This window comes from Pteropus alecto, unplaced genomic scaffold (genome assembly GCF_000325575.1).
Source record: "Pteropus alecto unplaced genomic scaffold, ASM32557v1 scaffold45, whole genome shotgun sequence".
In the NCBI taxonomy this organism is placed as follows: Eukaryota; Metazoa; Chordata; class Mammalia; order Chiroptera; family Pteropodidae; genus Pteropus; species Pteropus alecto.
Window position 1 is genome coordinate 18138775 of NW_006442491.1, and position 16495 is coordinate 18155269.

At 49.0% G+C, this 16495-nt stretch overlaps 1 protein-coding gene across 1 annotated transcript; it reads left to right on the plus strand.

Annotated features, from left to right (window-relative positions):
• Nucleotides 1-985: 985 nt before the first annotated feature.
• On the plus strand, nucleotides 986-6910 carry SRXN1 (sulfiredoxin 1). The gene is made up of 2 exons (XM_006921679.3): nucleotides 986-1230; nucleotides 4645-6910. Exons 1-2 carry the CDS (start codon nucleotides 1006-1008, stop codon nucleotides 4846-4848), a joined length of 429 nt encoding a protein of 142 aa, XP_006921741.2. The 5' UTR covers nucleotides 986-1005; the 3' UTR covers nucleotides 4849-6910.
• The last annotated feature ends 9585 nt before the right edge of the window (nucleotides 6911-16495 follow it).

The window sequence follows — 16495 nt, forward strand, 5'->3', positions numbered from 1 at the left end:
CCCGACTCCACCCCGGTAGCCTCAGTGTCCACATCTGTAAGCAGGTGTTTATAGTTAAGTGGCCCAGAGCTCTGGGCTCAGATGACCAGATTTTCATTTTCTGTACCTTGGAAAAGCAGTTCAATAACCACATCTACTTCCTAGTGGATGCGATGAGGCAGTTAGCGTGGAATGTGAAGGCAGTGCCCACACTCTGGCAGCATGATTCCAGAAGGCTCCTTGTGACAGTTGCTTTTGCTGAACAGACTCAGCCAGCTGTGGAGTAGAGAGCGCACTCTGGAGTCAGCCTGCCTGGATTTGAACCCTGCTTCAGCCACTTCCTAGCTCCATGACCTTGGGCAAATCACCATGACTCAGTTTCCTAATCTGTAAAAAGGGAATAATAATAATAACGATGACAATAATATTTTTTAATAAAAAAAGGGAATAACACTCATACCTACCTTGAAGGGTTGTTTTGAGGTTTCAGTATGTTGATGTGCATGCAAAGTGCTTAAACAGTGTCTGACACAGCACCAGATTTAGTTTTACTATTGTTGGTATTATTATCACCTCCAGGGCTGTTATCGCTAAAGCTCCAACGGCCCCACCAAGTACTGTGGGTTTTGCCAACTCATCCTCGCTCAGCAGGTCCGGCCACACCCACTCCTAACTCCGCGGGCCTGAGTCACCCCCGACTGTGCGTCGCCTGCGCCCTCCTATCCCACAACCTGCAGACTCACCCTGAGTCAGCCGGCCCGGGCGCTTCCACTCCCGGGACCCCACGCGGCGGAGAAGAGGCAGCGAGGCGCCCCCCGGCGGAGATTCGGAGCCCCGCGTCTCTACCGCAGCGCCCAACGAGCCGAGCCGACGTTGGATTGGGGAGCTCCGGATTGGAGCCAGACCACCGCGGGGCCGGGGGAGAAAGGCGATCGAAACCTGGGCCCCCCGCCCGCCCATGCACAATGGTACGGCCCGGCCGGGTTAAGGCCCGGGGGAGGCGGCGCCGCCAGCCGCGGCGGCATAATGGGGCTGCGCGCCGGAGGAGCACTGGGCAGGATGGGTGCGGGCGGGATGGGTGCGGGCCGGGGGGCGCCGGAGGGACCCGAACCAAGAAGCAGCGCTCAGGGCGGCAGCATCCACTCGGGCTGCATCGCCACGGTGCACAATGTGCCGCTGAGCGTGCTCATCCGGCCGCTGCAGTCTGTGCTGGACCCGGTCAAGGTGCAGAGTCTAGTGGACACGATCCGGGTGAGGCCCCGGGGAGGCCAGGGGGAGGGAGGGCTCCGGAGGAGGGAGGTTGCACTGGACGGGAGAGGGGACTGGTTCTAAACTCTACTGGAGCTCAGTAGTTGCTGTGTGACCTTGAACAAGTGACTGAGCCTCTCTGCGCCTCTCTTTCCTCACTTGAGCAAGGGGGATTGGACGAGACGATTAAAATAACGATCGCTAACTTTTATAAAGATGACACTTGCAGTGTCTTCGGTTCTTCACGCCAAGCCGATTAGGTAGATACTACTATTGTTCCTCTTTCACAGACGAGGAAACTGAGGAGGATTTAAGCAGCTCGTTCAAGGTCAGGCACTTAGAAAGTGGCACAACTTGGCCTCAGTGCCCAGGAGCATGACCACCACACTATCTGGAGATAAGCTGTGCTGTCACTTCTGGTTGTGACGGTCAGTGGCAGGGAGACTGGGCATGTCTGTTTGCCAGGAAGGCCTTGTTTGAATTGTAACAAGGAGAGAACAGGGGTCAGCCCCACCACTGAAGGACAATGTTCAAGAATGCAGGAGTGACCCTGGAACTTAGGGGAAGGGAGGAAACATATGTACCAGGTTAGGTCTGCACGGCATCTTGTCCCATTCCCCCAGACCCTTAGAAGGTGACCATCCGAGACCCAAGACCCCACCAAACAGCTCCCTCAAATGTCTTTCAGTCCTAGAGTTTACACTGCTGTTCCCACTGCCTGAAACCATTTCTCCAGGTAACCACAGGGCCTTCTCCTTCATTTGTTTCAAGTCTCTGCCTCCTTGTCTGCCCTGGCTCATGGAGCCCTGGCTTCTCTAGCTGCCCCCTTAACCTTTGGTATTTCTCCATGAAGCACTTATATCCACCTGAAATTATACCTTTATTTGTTCATGTTTCATTGACTGTCTGCCCCACCTCATGTGAACTCTACAAGAACAGGGACTTCGTCATGCCTTGGCTGTTTTCCTCAACACTAGCACGGAGCCTGGCTTGGAGGATCTAGCCATGCATGCTCTCTCCCACCCTGGGCCTTTAAAGAGACTTTTTCCCCTTCCAGGAAAACCCTTCCATCTTCTTTATTATTTCTAATGCCTCATTCTTCCTGTCTCAGGGTTAATATCTTCCCTGATGGCCCCTACTGGGTTAGGGGCCTCCTGTGGGCCCCTAGCCACTTGCATGCCCACCACCATAGTTCTGATCTCACTGGGTTTTAATGGGCTGTTTAGATACTTGTCTTCCACCCTACCTAGAACCATATGCCCTGTGAAGGCAAGAACCCAGACCTGTCTTTGCTTACCATAGGTTTTAGTTTTCTATGACTACTGTAACAAATTACCAGAAACTTGGTGGCTTAAAACAATGCAAATTTGTTATTTTATAATCCTATAGCCAGAAGTCCAAAATGGATCTGGCTGGGCTAAAATCACGATGTCAGCAGGGTTGCATTCCTTTCTGAGAATCCATTTCCTTGCCTTTCCCAGCTTTTAGTGGGCATCACATTCCTTGGTTCATGGCATCCTCCCTCCATCTTCAAAGCCAGCAACATCAGACCTCCTCTTCTGCCAGAATAATCTCCCATCTCAAGATCCTTAACTTAATTGCATCTGTCAAGTCCCTCATGCCATGCAAGGTAACATATTCACAGCCTCCAGTGATTAGAATGTGGCCATCTTTGGGAGCTGTTATTCTGCCTACCCTCCATCATGCCGCCAGCACCCAACATGGCTGCCCCTCCCCTCTCTAGTGCTCCACTGCCAAGCAGGCCATGATCCATGCCACCCATGCGTCAGCTTCTTGATTCTCCATCCCATTTTGCAGATGAGGAATAATGTTTAGAGAGGCGAGGTCACTTGCTCAGGGTCCCCCTGCTGCTCCATGGAGGAGCTGAGATTCAAATGCAGGTTTGCCCCTGGTTCTAGAGCCCTGGCTCATAAATGCTCATGACTTACTGCTTAATAATCATATCTGGAATAAATGGACAAATGAATACATCAAAGCAGCATAATAAGAAAAACTGTGGGCCAATGGCAGCTCACACTTAATACAGTCTTCCCAGCATCCTCTACCCTCCATCCAGCCCTGCCCCAGGTTTCTCCTACTTAGAGGACCACCCATTCTCTCCCTGGCTGCAGGCCCCCAACAGGAAGTCAACTTAAATTCTCCTTCTCCTTCTTCACATTCACCTCTTCTGCCACTCCCCTCCAATCTACCCCCTAGATATATCCCAAACCTGTCCACCTCTCCCTGTCCCCTTCACCCCCTCACCCATGCCACTGTCTTCTGCTGAATACTTGCTGAGACCTCACTTCCATCATCCCTGTTTTGTCCACCCCACCAAGGCTGCTCTCCCATGACAGCTTAATAGAATATTCGTTAGATCACGTCACCCACCCCCATGTTTAAAATGCTCCAGGGCCCACCCACTGCTCTTAGAAACCCGCACGGCATTGCTCCTGCTGACCTTTCTGACCTCTTCTACTCCTCCACACCCCCTTGAGTCCACTCTGATCACACTGGCCTTCTTGCCGTGCCTCCAATACAGTGAACTTGTTCCAGCCTCAGGTCTTTTGCACTTGCTGTTCCCTCTGCCTGGAATGCTTTTCTCTCCGGTAATTCACAGCATCTAAATTTGAGCACTTTCCATGTGCCAAGCATTGTTCAAAGTGCTTTACATATACTAACTCATTTAACCCTATAGTTCTATGAAATGGGTATGTTTTCTTCATCCTCATTTGATAGATGGGGCAACTGAGGCACAAAGAGGTTGATTGTTCAAGGTCATGTAGCTGTTAAATAGCTGAGATTTGAACCTGGGTGTCAAGCTCTTACTCTAAACTATTCCAACCCTGTCTTCCAAAGTGGACTTCTCTATGTTCAGTTCTCTGCTCCACTGTCACCTCTTAGAGGCCTTATGAAGTCCCATCCCTGTCATGTCAACCTGTGTTATTGTCTTCAAGCACTTATCACTCTGACACTCACTTTTTCCTTCCATCCGCTCCATTCTACTGAAGCCCATGAAGGCAGGGGCTATGTCTTGTTCCAGCTGCATCTTATCCCCAGAGCCTAGAACAGTGCCAGGAATATATGGCGTGTGTGTTAAGTATATGCAGATATATGCAGATAGACATGCATGTGGTGTGTTATAAATTCTTAAGAAGCTAGTGTCTAGAGGGGAAAAAGCCCTGATTTGTAGCATCTGTCCATTTTCCTGGTATAAATTCTCTCGCCATGATTGATTGCTAAGCTACCAAGGTGATGTCAGCCAGATCACAAAAATCCTGAATGTTTAACAGTGTCTCTCACAAGCCGGCACAAGTGAATGTGAATACCCTATAGGAGCTCAACATAGGCTAACAAAGCCTGTGAACTGTCAAGCATTAATCCATGCTCATTCACCCTGTGCCTCCTTCTCTCCAGGAGGACCCAGACAGCGTGCCCCCCATCGATGTCCTTTGGATCAAAGGGGCCCAGGGTGGTAACTACTTCTACTCCTTCGGGGGCTGCCACCGCTATGCAGCCTACCAGCAGCTGCAGCGAGAGACCATCCCTGCCAAGCTTGTCCAGTCCACCCTCTCGGACCTAAGGGTATACCTGGGTGCTTCCACACCGGACTTGCAATAGCACCCTCCTTAGCACCTGCCACTATTCCCAAGAGCCCAGAAGACACACCTAGCCTCCAGTGGGCTGGACCATGCAGAAGGTGTATTAGTGGTGCATTCTCTTTGCTCCTGGAGGGAGGTCTGACTCTAAGCACCCTCTTTGCTAGCTGCAAGACCTTGGACATAACTACTGAACAGTGTGGGAGGCCCAGTTCCCAATGCTGTGAAAATGGATTGTGTCTTTGCTCTCAAGGGATTATTGAGAGGATAAAATGAGAAAGGAGATGGGTTTGGAGAGCTACATGCTGCTGGTTCCAGATTCTCAGGGACAAGGATATTTCTGCATTTTTGTCTTTGTATATGCTATTATGTGGAATACACTTAGCTCTATACTTCTCAGTGGCTTAAACAAAGAGAAGTTTGTTTTTCCACATAGCATCAATGTTGGAGACAGGTGGCTAATGATATTGGTTTAGCAGCTCAGGTAGAGCTCACATCACATCATTGCTTGTCACTTCATGGTTACAGGATGGCTGCCGTACCACCAGGATCATGTCTGTCTTCAAGGAAGAAAGGAATGGGGGAGGAGGAAGGGTCAAACCGGCTGGACCAGTGAAATTCTGTCATAAAGTCAAACCTTTTTCAGAGGCATGTTGCCTGCTCTCTCTCTCTGAATATTTCCACTTAGGTCTTGGCCTAAGCCAGCTACCATTGCCAACCCTAGCTGCAAAGAAAGCTAAGACAGCAGGGAACAGAATTGTCACAAGCGAGTTGACTAGTCATATCTCATTTCCTGGGACTGGCACACTGCTGCTTGAGATAAAATTGGAATCCCATTACCAAAAGAAAAATGAGGAATTGTGTAATAGTTTGCCTTTGCTGTGTAACAAACCACTCCCAAATTTAGCAGCTAAAAACAAGTCATTTATTTGCCTACAATTCTGTGGGTTGGCAGTTTGGGCTGGGCTCATCTGGACAGTTCTGCTGATGTTGCCTAGGGTCCTTCTTGGGACTGCATGCAGTCAGCTGTCACTTCAGATGGGGCTGGATGGTCTAAAATGGTCTAACTCACTTGTCTGGCCGTTAGTAGGCTGTTGCCTGGGTGACTTGGTTCTCCTCCATGTGCCCTCTCCAGTAGGTCAGCTTAGGCTTAATCACATGATGGCCTCAGGATTCCAAGAGAATGAGAGTAGAAGCTGCAAAGCTTCTTGAGTTCTAGATCCAGAATTGGTACATCACTTCCGCTAAGTTCTTTGTTCAGAGCAAATCATAAGGCTGGCCCACATTCAAGGGGAAACAGACTATTCCTCTTAGAAAAACTGAAAATAATCTGTGGCATTTTTCATCTATGACAAATGATTTGTATAAGCAAATAATGTCAGAGTCCCTCCCCTCTACATCTCTCTCTCTCTCTCTCTCTCTTTTTCTCTCTCTGTCTCGTGTATGCGCAGGGTCTCACTGTGCCCAGGCAGAAATCACTAAGACATTGTCCTGGCCGTCAGATCTAGGGGAAGAGGTAATGGGCCAGGGAGTGGATCTCTCCCAGATTTGGGCCCACTCTAGTAGGGGCGTCTCTCTTTGTCTGCACTGGTGGGGTGGGGTAGGCCAGGTGGGACATTCCAAAAGGGCCTCTGAAAACCAAGAGTCCTAGGGGAAAAGGGAGAAGTAGAGGAAGAGTACAAAGTGAGGCGGGCCCTGCTCTTCCTGCCCTGCTAAGGGATCTTGATCGAGCATTTTAAGCCTCAGTTTCCCCAACTCAGTAATGAAAATGACTGAGGTGATCAGTAGAATTTAAAAGGAATGTAGTCCTAAATGCAGTGTGATATCCTGGATTGGATCTTGGAACAACAACAACAACAAAAAGGGACTTTAGTGGAAAAACTAGAAATCTAAATAGAGTCTGGTTTTTAGTTAATAACATGCCAATGTCAGTCTGTTAGTTTTGACAAATGTACCATGTGAAGTGTAAGATGTTGACGTTGAGGTAGGCTGGGTACCGAGTATATGAAAACTCTCTGTACTATCTTGGCAACTTTTCTTTAAATCGAAAATCATTCTCAAATAAAAGTTTATTTAGAAAAAAAGAAGGGTGTAATTGCTTTTGACCAACGGTTCAAGTTCTCAAAATGGTTTGCTAAAACACAGGTGGCTAGGCTCCACCCGCAGAGTTTCTGATTCAGTAGGTCTGGGGTAGGGCCTGAGAATTTGCTTCCTAACAGGTTCCCAGGTGATGCTGCTACTGCTTCTGTCAGGGACCACAAGCTGAGAAGCACTGATCTAGACTGTCAATTGTTTTCAAACATGGCGATATCCTCTCCACCCCCACTGGTCTGGCTCCCAGAAGATCTATGTTCTAGGGCCAGCTTATGCACCCATTCCGCTGTGACATTGCTCAAGCCCTTTCCTAGGGGCTTTTTCCAAGCTGTGAGATGGACTGTCTGTCCCTAAGGTTTGTAGCAAGGGTCAGGAAGCTAAGGACGTGATTTGTAAACTGTGCTGTCATAAGGTGCCACTCTCACGTGAATAATCTTCCTGTACCCAATGGCTATAGTGACAGAATGGTTGCCCCTTCCTGAAAGCACCTTTTCTTCTTGCAGATATGGTTCTCGCAAGTAAGGTAACGTTAGGGGCTCTTCTTGGCACTGGGCAAGGAATGCAAAACAGACTTAGAGTGGGAGGGATTGGTCATTCTTAAGGGAGAGCTGGGTTTTGCAAGATGAAACCCGGTTGCTCCCAGTAGAGGCTGAGAGCCGCGTCTCCCTCTTATGCCAGCAGGTGGCGCTGCTTTCTGGCGTGCGGGAATAGGGCTAGGCCCGTAGCACGCAGAGCTACGGGAAGGGGGTGGGTAAAGAGACCTGGCTGAGAGCGAGACCCATCATTGCCCAGAAAGGCTGGGGGTCCAGGCATGAGAAGGAGACCTAGTTGAGAGTTGGGAGTTTCCGGTTCTATTTATTCTACTTAATACTGACTGCTCTTGGTCTGTGGCCTTGCACATATTATGGCCTCTTCAGGACTGTCTGTCTCCTAGTCTGCACTGGAGGTGCTGGACCCGATGGTCTCAGGCTCCGCAAAGGCGGCACCTCCTACAAGCTTCCTGATCCTCCAGGCTGAGCCACATGTTTCTTCTGGGCTCTTCTGATCCAATTGTGTGTCTCCTCCCCAAACAAACCACTGCCTCCAGGACTTGGGTCCGATAAAATGCAGTATGTAGGGACAATTTAATCCCTTTATTGCGGTGGAGACAACCCTCTTCACATAATAGATTTAAACAATTGTTTTAATGTCACAAGTTAATATATTTAGCTTTATAACATTAAGATATTCAAATACTAAGTAATTAAATACTTAAAAATTGAAATATCAGAAGCAAATGGAAGCCCAGCTTATGAGTCCCAGTTCTGGTTGTCCCTTTGTCCTCCCTCGTTGGGACAATCACCTTAATGAATTAGGCATATACCCTTCTAATTTTGCAGTGTGTATATGTGCGTAAGTAAAAAATGCTTTCTTTTATTTACATGATTTTGCAGATTGCATTTATTCCCTGGCAATGTGCCCTAGTCATCTACCTCATTAGTGCCTTTGCTCTTCTTCCAGAATCTCCTTCATTCTGGACACTTCTTCAGAAGAGCCTTCCCTGACCATACTGTCTAAAACAGCCCTGTCCTCCATCATTCCATCATCTTAATCAATTTTATTTTCTTCGTGGTCTTTATCACACTCCCTGAAATTATCTTATGTGTCTATTTATGACGATCTCACCCACTAGAAAATAAATTCTTGAGACACGGCTTCATCTGTCTTGTTTATCACTCCAGGCCCAGTGCCAAAAACAGTATATGGTACATAGTAAGTATTCAATAAATATCTGTTGAGTAAGTAAATTCTATATAGGTCTAGCTTATTCTTTTCATTGCTGCATGGTGTTCCAGGGTCCGAATATAACCATTTATTAGTCATTTTCCTGTTAATGAACATTTGGGGGTTTACAGTTATGTTGCTGCTGTGAACGTCTTCACCCATCACTCTTTGTGCCCTCAACTGTATACCTAGGAGTGGACAGCCTGGCCAGTACATAGCTCAATTTCTAATTTCTAAGTTACTGGTGAATTGCTCTCCAGAGTGGCTGTTCCAAGTGTCTCTCCCTCCAGCAGAGTTTAGGGGTTGCTTTCCTTCCATACACTCCAACCAGTGCCTCTTCTTAACCTGTTTTAGGTCACGAACATGGTTAAGAATCCTAAGAAAGCCATGATCCCTTCCTCCAGAAACACACAAATATTTCAGGCAATTTCTGGGGCTCCCTGGACTTGATGGCCTTGCCCCCCATACACACCCCAGAGGACCCTAAATCAAGTATTTAGAAGCCTAATCGTCTCATGGTATGAATGGGAACACTGTGGCACACATTGGTGGGGGTGTGAATGGATGAATAAATGGGACCTAGTTTTATGGGGGGGTAAAGTGTTCAGATCCTGATCTGTCACCTATCTGGGGGTACAAAGGGAAGAGTTTCCAGCCCTGCTCTACCCTGGACCTGGGGGACAGGAGTTTGGTCTCCAAGAGGTCCCTGGACTCAGGTCTGGGCAGTTCCACCTGTCAGCCCCGGGAAAAGGCAGACCAAGTCTGGCATCCAGGGTCAAAGCAGGGCACCAGGAAGAGGCTCTCTGACCCCTGGGTGAGAAGGAGGCTGCAGGTCATCTGTGCCTGCTTTCCATACACGGGCACTCCCTGTTTCAAATCACATTTGCTTCTTCCGTCAGACTCAGGCTTTGGGGTTTGAATCGCGACTGTAGTACCTTCTTAGCGTGCTCATTACTGAGAGGCTGCCATAACCACTACCACCAATATCATCATCATCATTATCATCATCATCATCATCGCTTCCATCCTCGATACAGTAGTATGGAGAGGTGGACAAGACAGAAATTATCTTCCCCGCTGGACACGTGGGCAAACCGAGGCCCCTATCAGAGCAGCGACCTGCCGCAGAGCCCCTGGCGAGAGCCGCCTGGTTAATGGGCCCGCACACACCGACCCCCGCCGGCATCCGCCCCGCCCGCCCTCGCGGCCTCTTCCCGGGGTCTGACCCCCGGCGCTGCCTGACAGATGACCTCAGCTGCCGCCAATCCATTGGTTCCAGCTCCCGGGGGGAGCGCAGAACAAAGCGCGCTTTGTGGCGGGGCCGTCCCCTCACCCGGCGCGTCCGCCGCCGGGACCCCCTCCGGAACTCGGAGCGACGCCCCCCAGCCGACAGCCGTGTAATGTCTTCCAGGCCGCGCAGCTCCTTCCAGAGGCGGAGCCGCGCTCGCCTCCCCCGGGGGGCTCCCTGGACCACCTAGGGCCCCTGCTTGCCGCGACACCCCCGCCCCCCACAGGCGGTGGGATTGGGAGACGTCGCCAGCGGGAGGTTGTGCTGGCCGCCAACCTGTCCCTGTGGAGGAAGCAAGTGGGCAAGAGGAATCCGTGCTCGTAGTCCAAGCCGTGGGCACAAGGCAGGTGCTGCCACCTGATAACCTTATGCTAGCCCTGAGTGCTACCATATGGGGTGGGAAATATTGTTATTGTTGGTGGTGGTGTTACTATTACTGTTGTCATTGTTGCTGCCATTGTTACTATTATTGTTATTATTTTGTAGAAGTGAAAGATTAAGATTAAGATAGACCTGGGTTTGAATCTTGGCTTTGTCACCTATTGGCTGTGGGATCTTGATAAGTAAGTTCACCTCTCATCTCAAAACAGCATTAGTAGCCAACATTTCCTGAGCACCTACTGTGTGCCAACTACTAAGTGCTTAAGCGTTTATTTAGCTAATTTAATCCTCACCACAACCTTAGGAGGGAGGTGTTATTGTCCTCATTTTACAGAGAAGGGGACTGTGGCTCTAGCCGTCCCAGAGAGAAAGTCACCTCTCTGAGCCTGTTTCCTTGTCTGTAAAATAGAGATAAAGTATAGTAACTCCGCAAGGGCTGATCACTCTCATTAGACTTACTTCTTTCCAGATGAGGGCACAGGGGCTGAGAGCAGGTCCCCGGATTGCCCAGGAGCACCCAGCATGGGTCTGCACCCCAGTGTGGTGAGGCAAACTGGATGGGACAAGGGCAGGGGCTGTAGGCGATGAGATGGGGGGTGGGCACAGTCAGCTGGGGAGGCACCTTGTAGGTGGTTAGGACTTCAGTTATTCCTCCAAGTGACCTGGGCACCATGTGAGGCTGCTGAGTGGAGGGTAGATTAGACCAGGGTGGAGAGAAGTGATCAGAATCTAGATATAATTCGAAGATAGAGCCTCAGAATTTTCCAGTGGATGGAACTCGATCTGAGGGATAGAAAGAAGGAGGATCCCGATGACTCCCTGATTCCGGAATTCATCAGCTCTTTCCAGATCCTTCACATTAGGGCCCCAGTTCCCCAAGAGCACAATGAGGAAATTAGCTTAGAAAATAAGTTTCTTCAAATCCCATCAAAAGCCTCCTTCACAATTTGGGCCACTTGGAACAGGAGGGCCTGGTATCACTTTAAAGGAATATTGTTTTTGAATTGTTAAACCTATCTGTTTTTGTTTTATATCAATTAAAAAAAAAATTAAGGAAACTTGAGATAGCCAGCCTAAATGGAAAATCAGTATCATGTGACATAAATAAATGTAGCCGTCGATATAAACAATGTAAACAACATTGTTCCTAACTGCCTCCAGATCTGGTTTAGGGACTCTCACTTTGTAGCAAGTGTTTGAAAAATCCACCCGCTTCCAACCCAGGACTCTCTCCTTGTAGGAGTCAGGATCATCACGTTCTGCATCCTCATTCTTTTTTTATTTTATTTAACAGACAAAAAGCACTTATGATAGTGTTTAAATGCTTTCCAAGTATAAAGACACTTGGTCCTCACAAAAACCCCATGAGGTTATTATCTCCCACTTTGCAGATGAGGAAACTGAGGCTCAGAGAGATGAAGTCCCTGTCCACGGTTACACAACAGGGATGAGGCAGAGCCAAGATTCAAATCCAGTCAGGCATGTCATTGAAGGCATATCATTTTCACTTTGGAAGTGCCAAACTATTGGAACAAGGAGAGCTTTCAGTTCATTTTAATTCGGTAAGTATTTACTGAGCATCTACTAAAATTTAAGTCCTATTATATCGCCCCTTGCTTAAAAGGGTTTGAGGATCAAATTTAGAAAACAATTTCAGGCTCCTCATCGTCAGTGCCCTAAATGACCTGCTCTTCCTCGGCTCATCCCACTACAGCCAAGCTGGCTGCCTCACAGTTCTCAAATGCTTTCTGACCCCAGGACCTTTGCCCTTGCTCTTGCCTCTACCTGGAATACCCTTCCTCTGGTTCTTCTGGCTCCTTTATATCCTTCAGGACTCAGCTCAGTGTCAGCTCAGGCTTCTTTTGCTTCCTCATCCCTCCCATGGTCTCCCCACTATTCTCACCCTTACCCTTTCTTCGCGGCTTGTAATTGTTTTGTTTATTTCCTTGTAAACTTGTTCTTTGTCCTGCTGCCCCACCATGAAGTAAGTTCTGTGCAAGCAGAACCTGGTGGTGGGCAGAGCAGCTAAGTATCTGGGATGAAGAGCCCACAGAAGAGCAGACTGGGAGAGGTGACATTTGGACTGTCCCCAGATAGGGGAGCAGATGTGTCTATGAGCTGCGGAGGGCAGAGGGTCACCAAGAACATCAACTTAATACAAGAAAAGGTCTTTCACACAGTCCTAGTTATTAGACAATGGAAAGGACTATGTCATGAGGTAGTGAGCACCCCATCGCAGGAGTTATGCAAATGAGATAGGACAACCCCTGATTAGGACCACCAGATGTGTTGGGGCTGTGCAGAATGGACTCATTGCCATAGATGGGGTAGATATTCATTCACTTGCTCTTTACCCACTCGTTTATTCATTCTGTCTCCTATCTACTCATTTATTCATTGACCGTGTTTTCCAAACTTTGCTGCATAGCGCACAACCTCCTGAGTTTGGCTACACATACATGGCATCTATACTTAATATCTTAAGTACTTACATCTTATGTATATAACATCTTAAGTCAGGCTTGGGGGGCTGACTTAAATTTAAAAACGTGTTTTTACATCAAAATTATTGAGGTTTTATTTACATACAATAAAACTCACCCATTTAAAGAATACAGTGCAATACATTTTGACAAATATACACACCCATGTAACCACCACCTCAGTCAAGACACAGAACATTTCCATCACTGCCACGAGTTTCCTTGTGCTTCTTTGCAGTCAGGCCCCCATCACCACCCTGGCCCCAGACAATCACTTTATCAGAAAATGCCAAAAACATCTCCAGAGTTTCTCCAGGACCAGTTTGCACTCCCACCAGCAATACCCAAACATACATGAAAAAATCAGAATCTCTTACCACAATTAAAAAGTAACTGATCAAAATGAATAAAATGGAAACAAAATAATATCCTCAAATTCTAGCTGGATACCATTGCCTGTAGAAGCTCCGAGCCTAAGACCAGCTTCCTAAAGGTTAAAAAAGAGAGAGGAAGAGAGAGAGACACCCACAGGTATTAGAAAGGTGTTACTGGTATCCTTGGAGACTTTCTCCTTGGCCTATTGGAAGAACTGGGAGATACTAAAAAAGAATGACTTTCACACTGTGAGTTTGTTGTTATTTAATATAGTCGGCCTTCAGTATCTGCACAGGATCTGTTACAGACCCCAACAGATACCAAAATAGTTTATATGCATAGTATTTGCATATAACCTATGCACATCCTCTCATGTACTTTAAATCATCTCTAGATTACTTATAATACCTAATACAATGTAAGTATTATGTAAATAGTTGTTATACTGTATTGTTTAGGAGTCATTTTTTTTGGAATTTTTAAATATCTGCATTTGGTTGAATCTGTGGATACAGAACCCATGAATATGGAGGGCTGAATGTTCTTTGTTGCTGTTCACCCACATCATCTTTTGTCCACTTCTACCCTCACCCCAGTGGTGCAGGTTCCACAAGGCAGCACCTCATCTCCTCTTCCATCCACTCACTCTTTCATTTATTCAAATGGCAAGCGTTTATTAGTAGATACTCTGGGCCAGTTGCTGGAGCTACAGAGAAAAACTACGTTCTCGTCACTATGTCAGCCTTGAGGATAGAATAGTGCCAGGTACATGTTAGACTCTGAGCAAATATCTGTTGAATGGGCTGCTGCGAAATGAAAGACACAAATGCCCATATCCTCCTTGATACTCTAAGCTGTTACTCTAACAAAGTTTGCCTAGAGATATCTATCAAGGAAGGCTTCTCTGAGGAGGTGGCCTTTGCATAGAAACTTAACCACCTCCTTCCACTCATTCTTTTTTTCTCTCATTTGACAGATGGGGAAATGGACGCACACAGAGGTAAAGTGACTTGCTCAAGGCCACACAGGAAGAAGAGAGGGAAATGAGAGATAGGCAGAACCTAGGACTCAGGGCTCCAGCCCACCATTTCTCCAAGAGCTGGGCCCGGTCTCAGACCAGCAAAGAGGAGAGCATGCCTAGGGAAGGGACTCCTAGGCCCTGAGTCTGGAATCCATTTGCTTCGGCCAGCAATGTTTTCCCAAGGAAAAGTGGGAGGCCCTGGCCCTGCCCCTCCCTGTCCTACGCTCTCATCACCACCACCATCTGCTCCCTGTTTATTTATTTATACTTAAGTCTCACCTCCCAACACTGCCAGAGGAACCAAACATATCGGCATCCCTGTAGAGAGGGGAATAGAGGGAGAGGGAGGCCCAGGTCTGAGAGCTCCTACTACCCCTGCAGGGGCCAGCCAGGGTGACTGGGTTCACATCCCAGCTGTGGGACTTCCCTGCTGTTGACTGCTCTGTGCCTCTGTCTCTTCATCTGTAAAATGGGGTTAATAATAATAGTCACCTCCTGGGGTTGTTAGTAAGGACTTAGTAAAGTGCTTTGGACACCATCTGGCACAGACACATGCAACAAGTGTTTCTGTTGTGCTGTGTGACCTTGAGCAACGCACTACTACTCTCTGGCCTATTCCTTCATCCCTGCACCGGGTGGCTAGTCACATGATGTAAGGAACTCCAAGCCTAATGTCCTAGAGTTTATGAGGGCTACAACCCCTGTCCCCTCCCCAGGACCCTCTCCCCTGGCCTGGCCTAGGGTGGAAAGTTAATGCCTGCACCCTGCACCCAGTGGAGATTGCCCTCCTACAATCTCCTAACCACAGGGAAGGCAAAACTACACCTTCCCCAGCCCCACACCTCAGACCAGGGAAGCCCTCACCTCAGCTCCCTGAATTGCCACCCCCTGGAAGGCTAGCACCTGCTGCCATCCGCAGAGGTGCTGATGTGCTGATTGTAGCTGCCAATGCAAATCCCAGGGGACTGGGCCCAGCTGCTCATTAATGATAATTAGCTCAGGGTCTGTCAGCTGGGAAGGAGCTGCCAGGCCCAGGCTGCTCCCGGGCTTTGTTCTGGTGCCACCTCCACAGGCACAGCCATCCTCCATCCTGGGCTATAGTGGACTGTGTGAACCCACCGATCCCCAAATTGACCCTCTCCTCTGTTCCCCATCCCCCATCCAAGCCTTCATTCCTCTGGTCTGAGTCTTCAACCCCCACATCTGAAACCCATCCTCCCTCTGTTCTGCCAGCTCCCTCTGCCCCTAGCCTATCTGAGACCCTGTGGCCCTCACCAAGTCCCTGTCTATCTCACTGAATCCTTGTTCCCGCCACGTCCCCACCTCTCCTTTAAGCCTCCTCTTCTCTCAGTGAGCCCCATTCCTCTCTCCGTCCTACTTCCGCCCCCTCTGAGCCTATGCTCCCCTGAGCCCCCTACCCCCTTGCACACCACACAATGTTCAGGTACCCACTTGAGATGCATGTGCCATTTGGGGGACCAGATTACGCTGCATAAGCCACAGGGGACAGGTTTCTGGAAGGAGAAGGGAGAATTCACCAACAGGCAGATCTGAGAGCCACCTCAAGAGGGAACGCGCACCCATCACCTGAGGCCCAGGGGCAGCACCTGGACTCCTGCCAGCACAGGACTGAGCAGCCCCAGGTGCCTGTTCCGGGGAATCCTCTTGAGTCAACAGACCTGACCCCTGTTGCTTCTGGGGGGAGGAAGAGTTGGGGTAAACAGCTGGGGCTTCCATAACCAGAGAGGGCCTGAGCAGCAGGAGTTTTAAGAGGCCAGTGAAGGGCCATGGAGACATTTATGGGGCACGTCTCACTGTCAGCTGGACCCATGTGAAGCATGTTCCCTCCTCATTGTCCCCAGGAAACCAAGGCTTGGGAGGGGCCATCATCTGCCTGACTCTCACAGAAGGGTCTGTGCTGTGCTCAAACCAAGCAGGCTTACTTACTCCTTGTCCCAATTTCTCTCTGCTATACCCTGAGGCCTCCCAGGCCAGGGAGAGAGGAGGGGACAGGGTGAGCCCCACCCCCATGAGAGGAGACTGGGGGAGCAGAACCCCCAAGGAGGGTGGGAATGGTGGGGAGGGAGAGAAGAGGCAGGTATCTGTGGGATCCTCTATCTTCGCTCTCCCCAGCCCTCTATCCCCCACCCTAGTGGGCCCCACACCCCCCGCCCCATTCTCATCTGGCCTCCATGTGCTTGGCCTGCACCTGAATACACACTCCCTGACGATCTGTCTTGGGCTGTCAGAGGATCAATGGGGC

Coding starts and splice junctions, on each gene's coding strand:
- SRXN1 (XM_006921679.3), top strand. CDS start 1,006: ATGGGGCTGCGCGCCGGAGGAGCACTGGGCAGGATGGGTGCGGGCGGG. Junction 1,231..4,644: donor GTCTAGTGGACACGATCCGG/GTGAGGCCCCGG, acceptor CCTTCTCTCCAG/GAGGACCCAGACAGCGTGCC.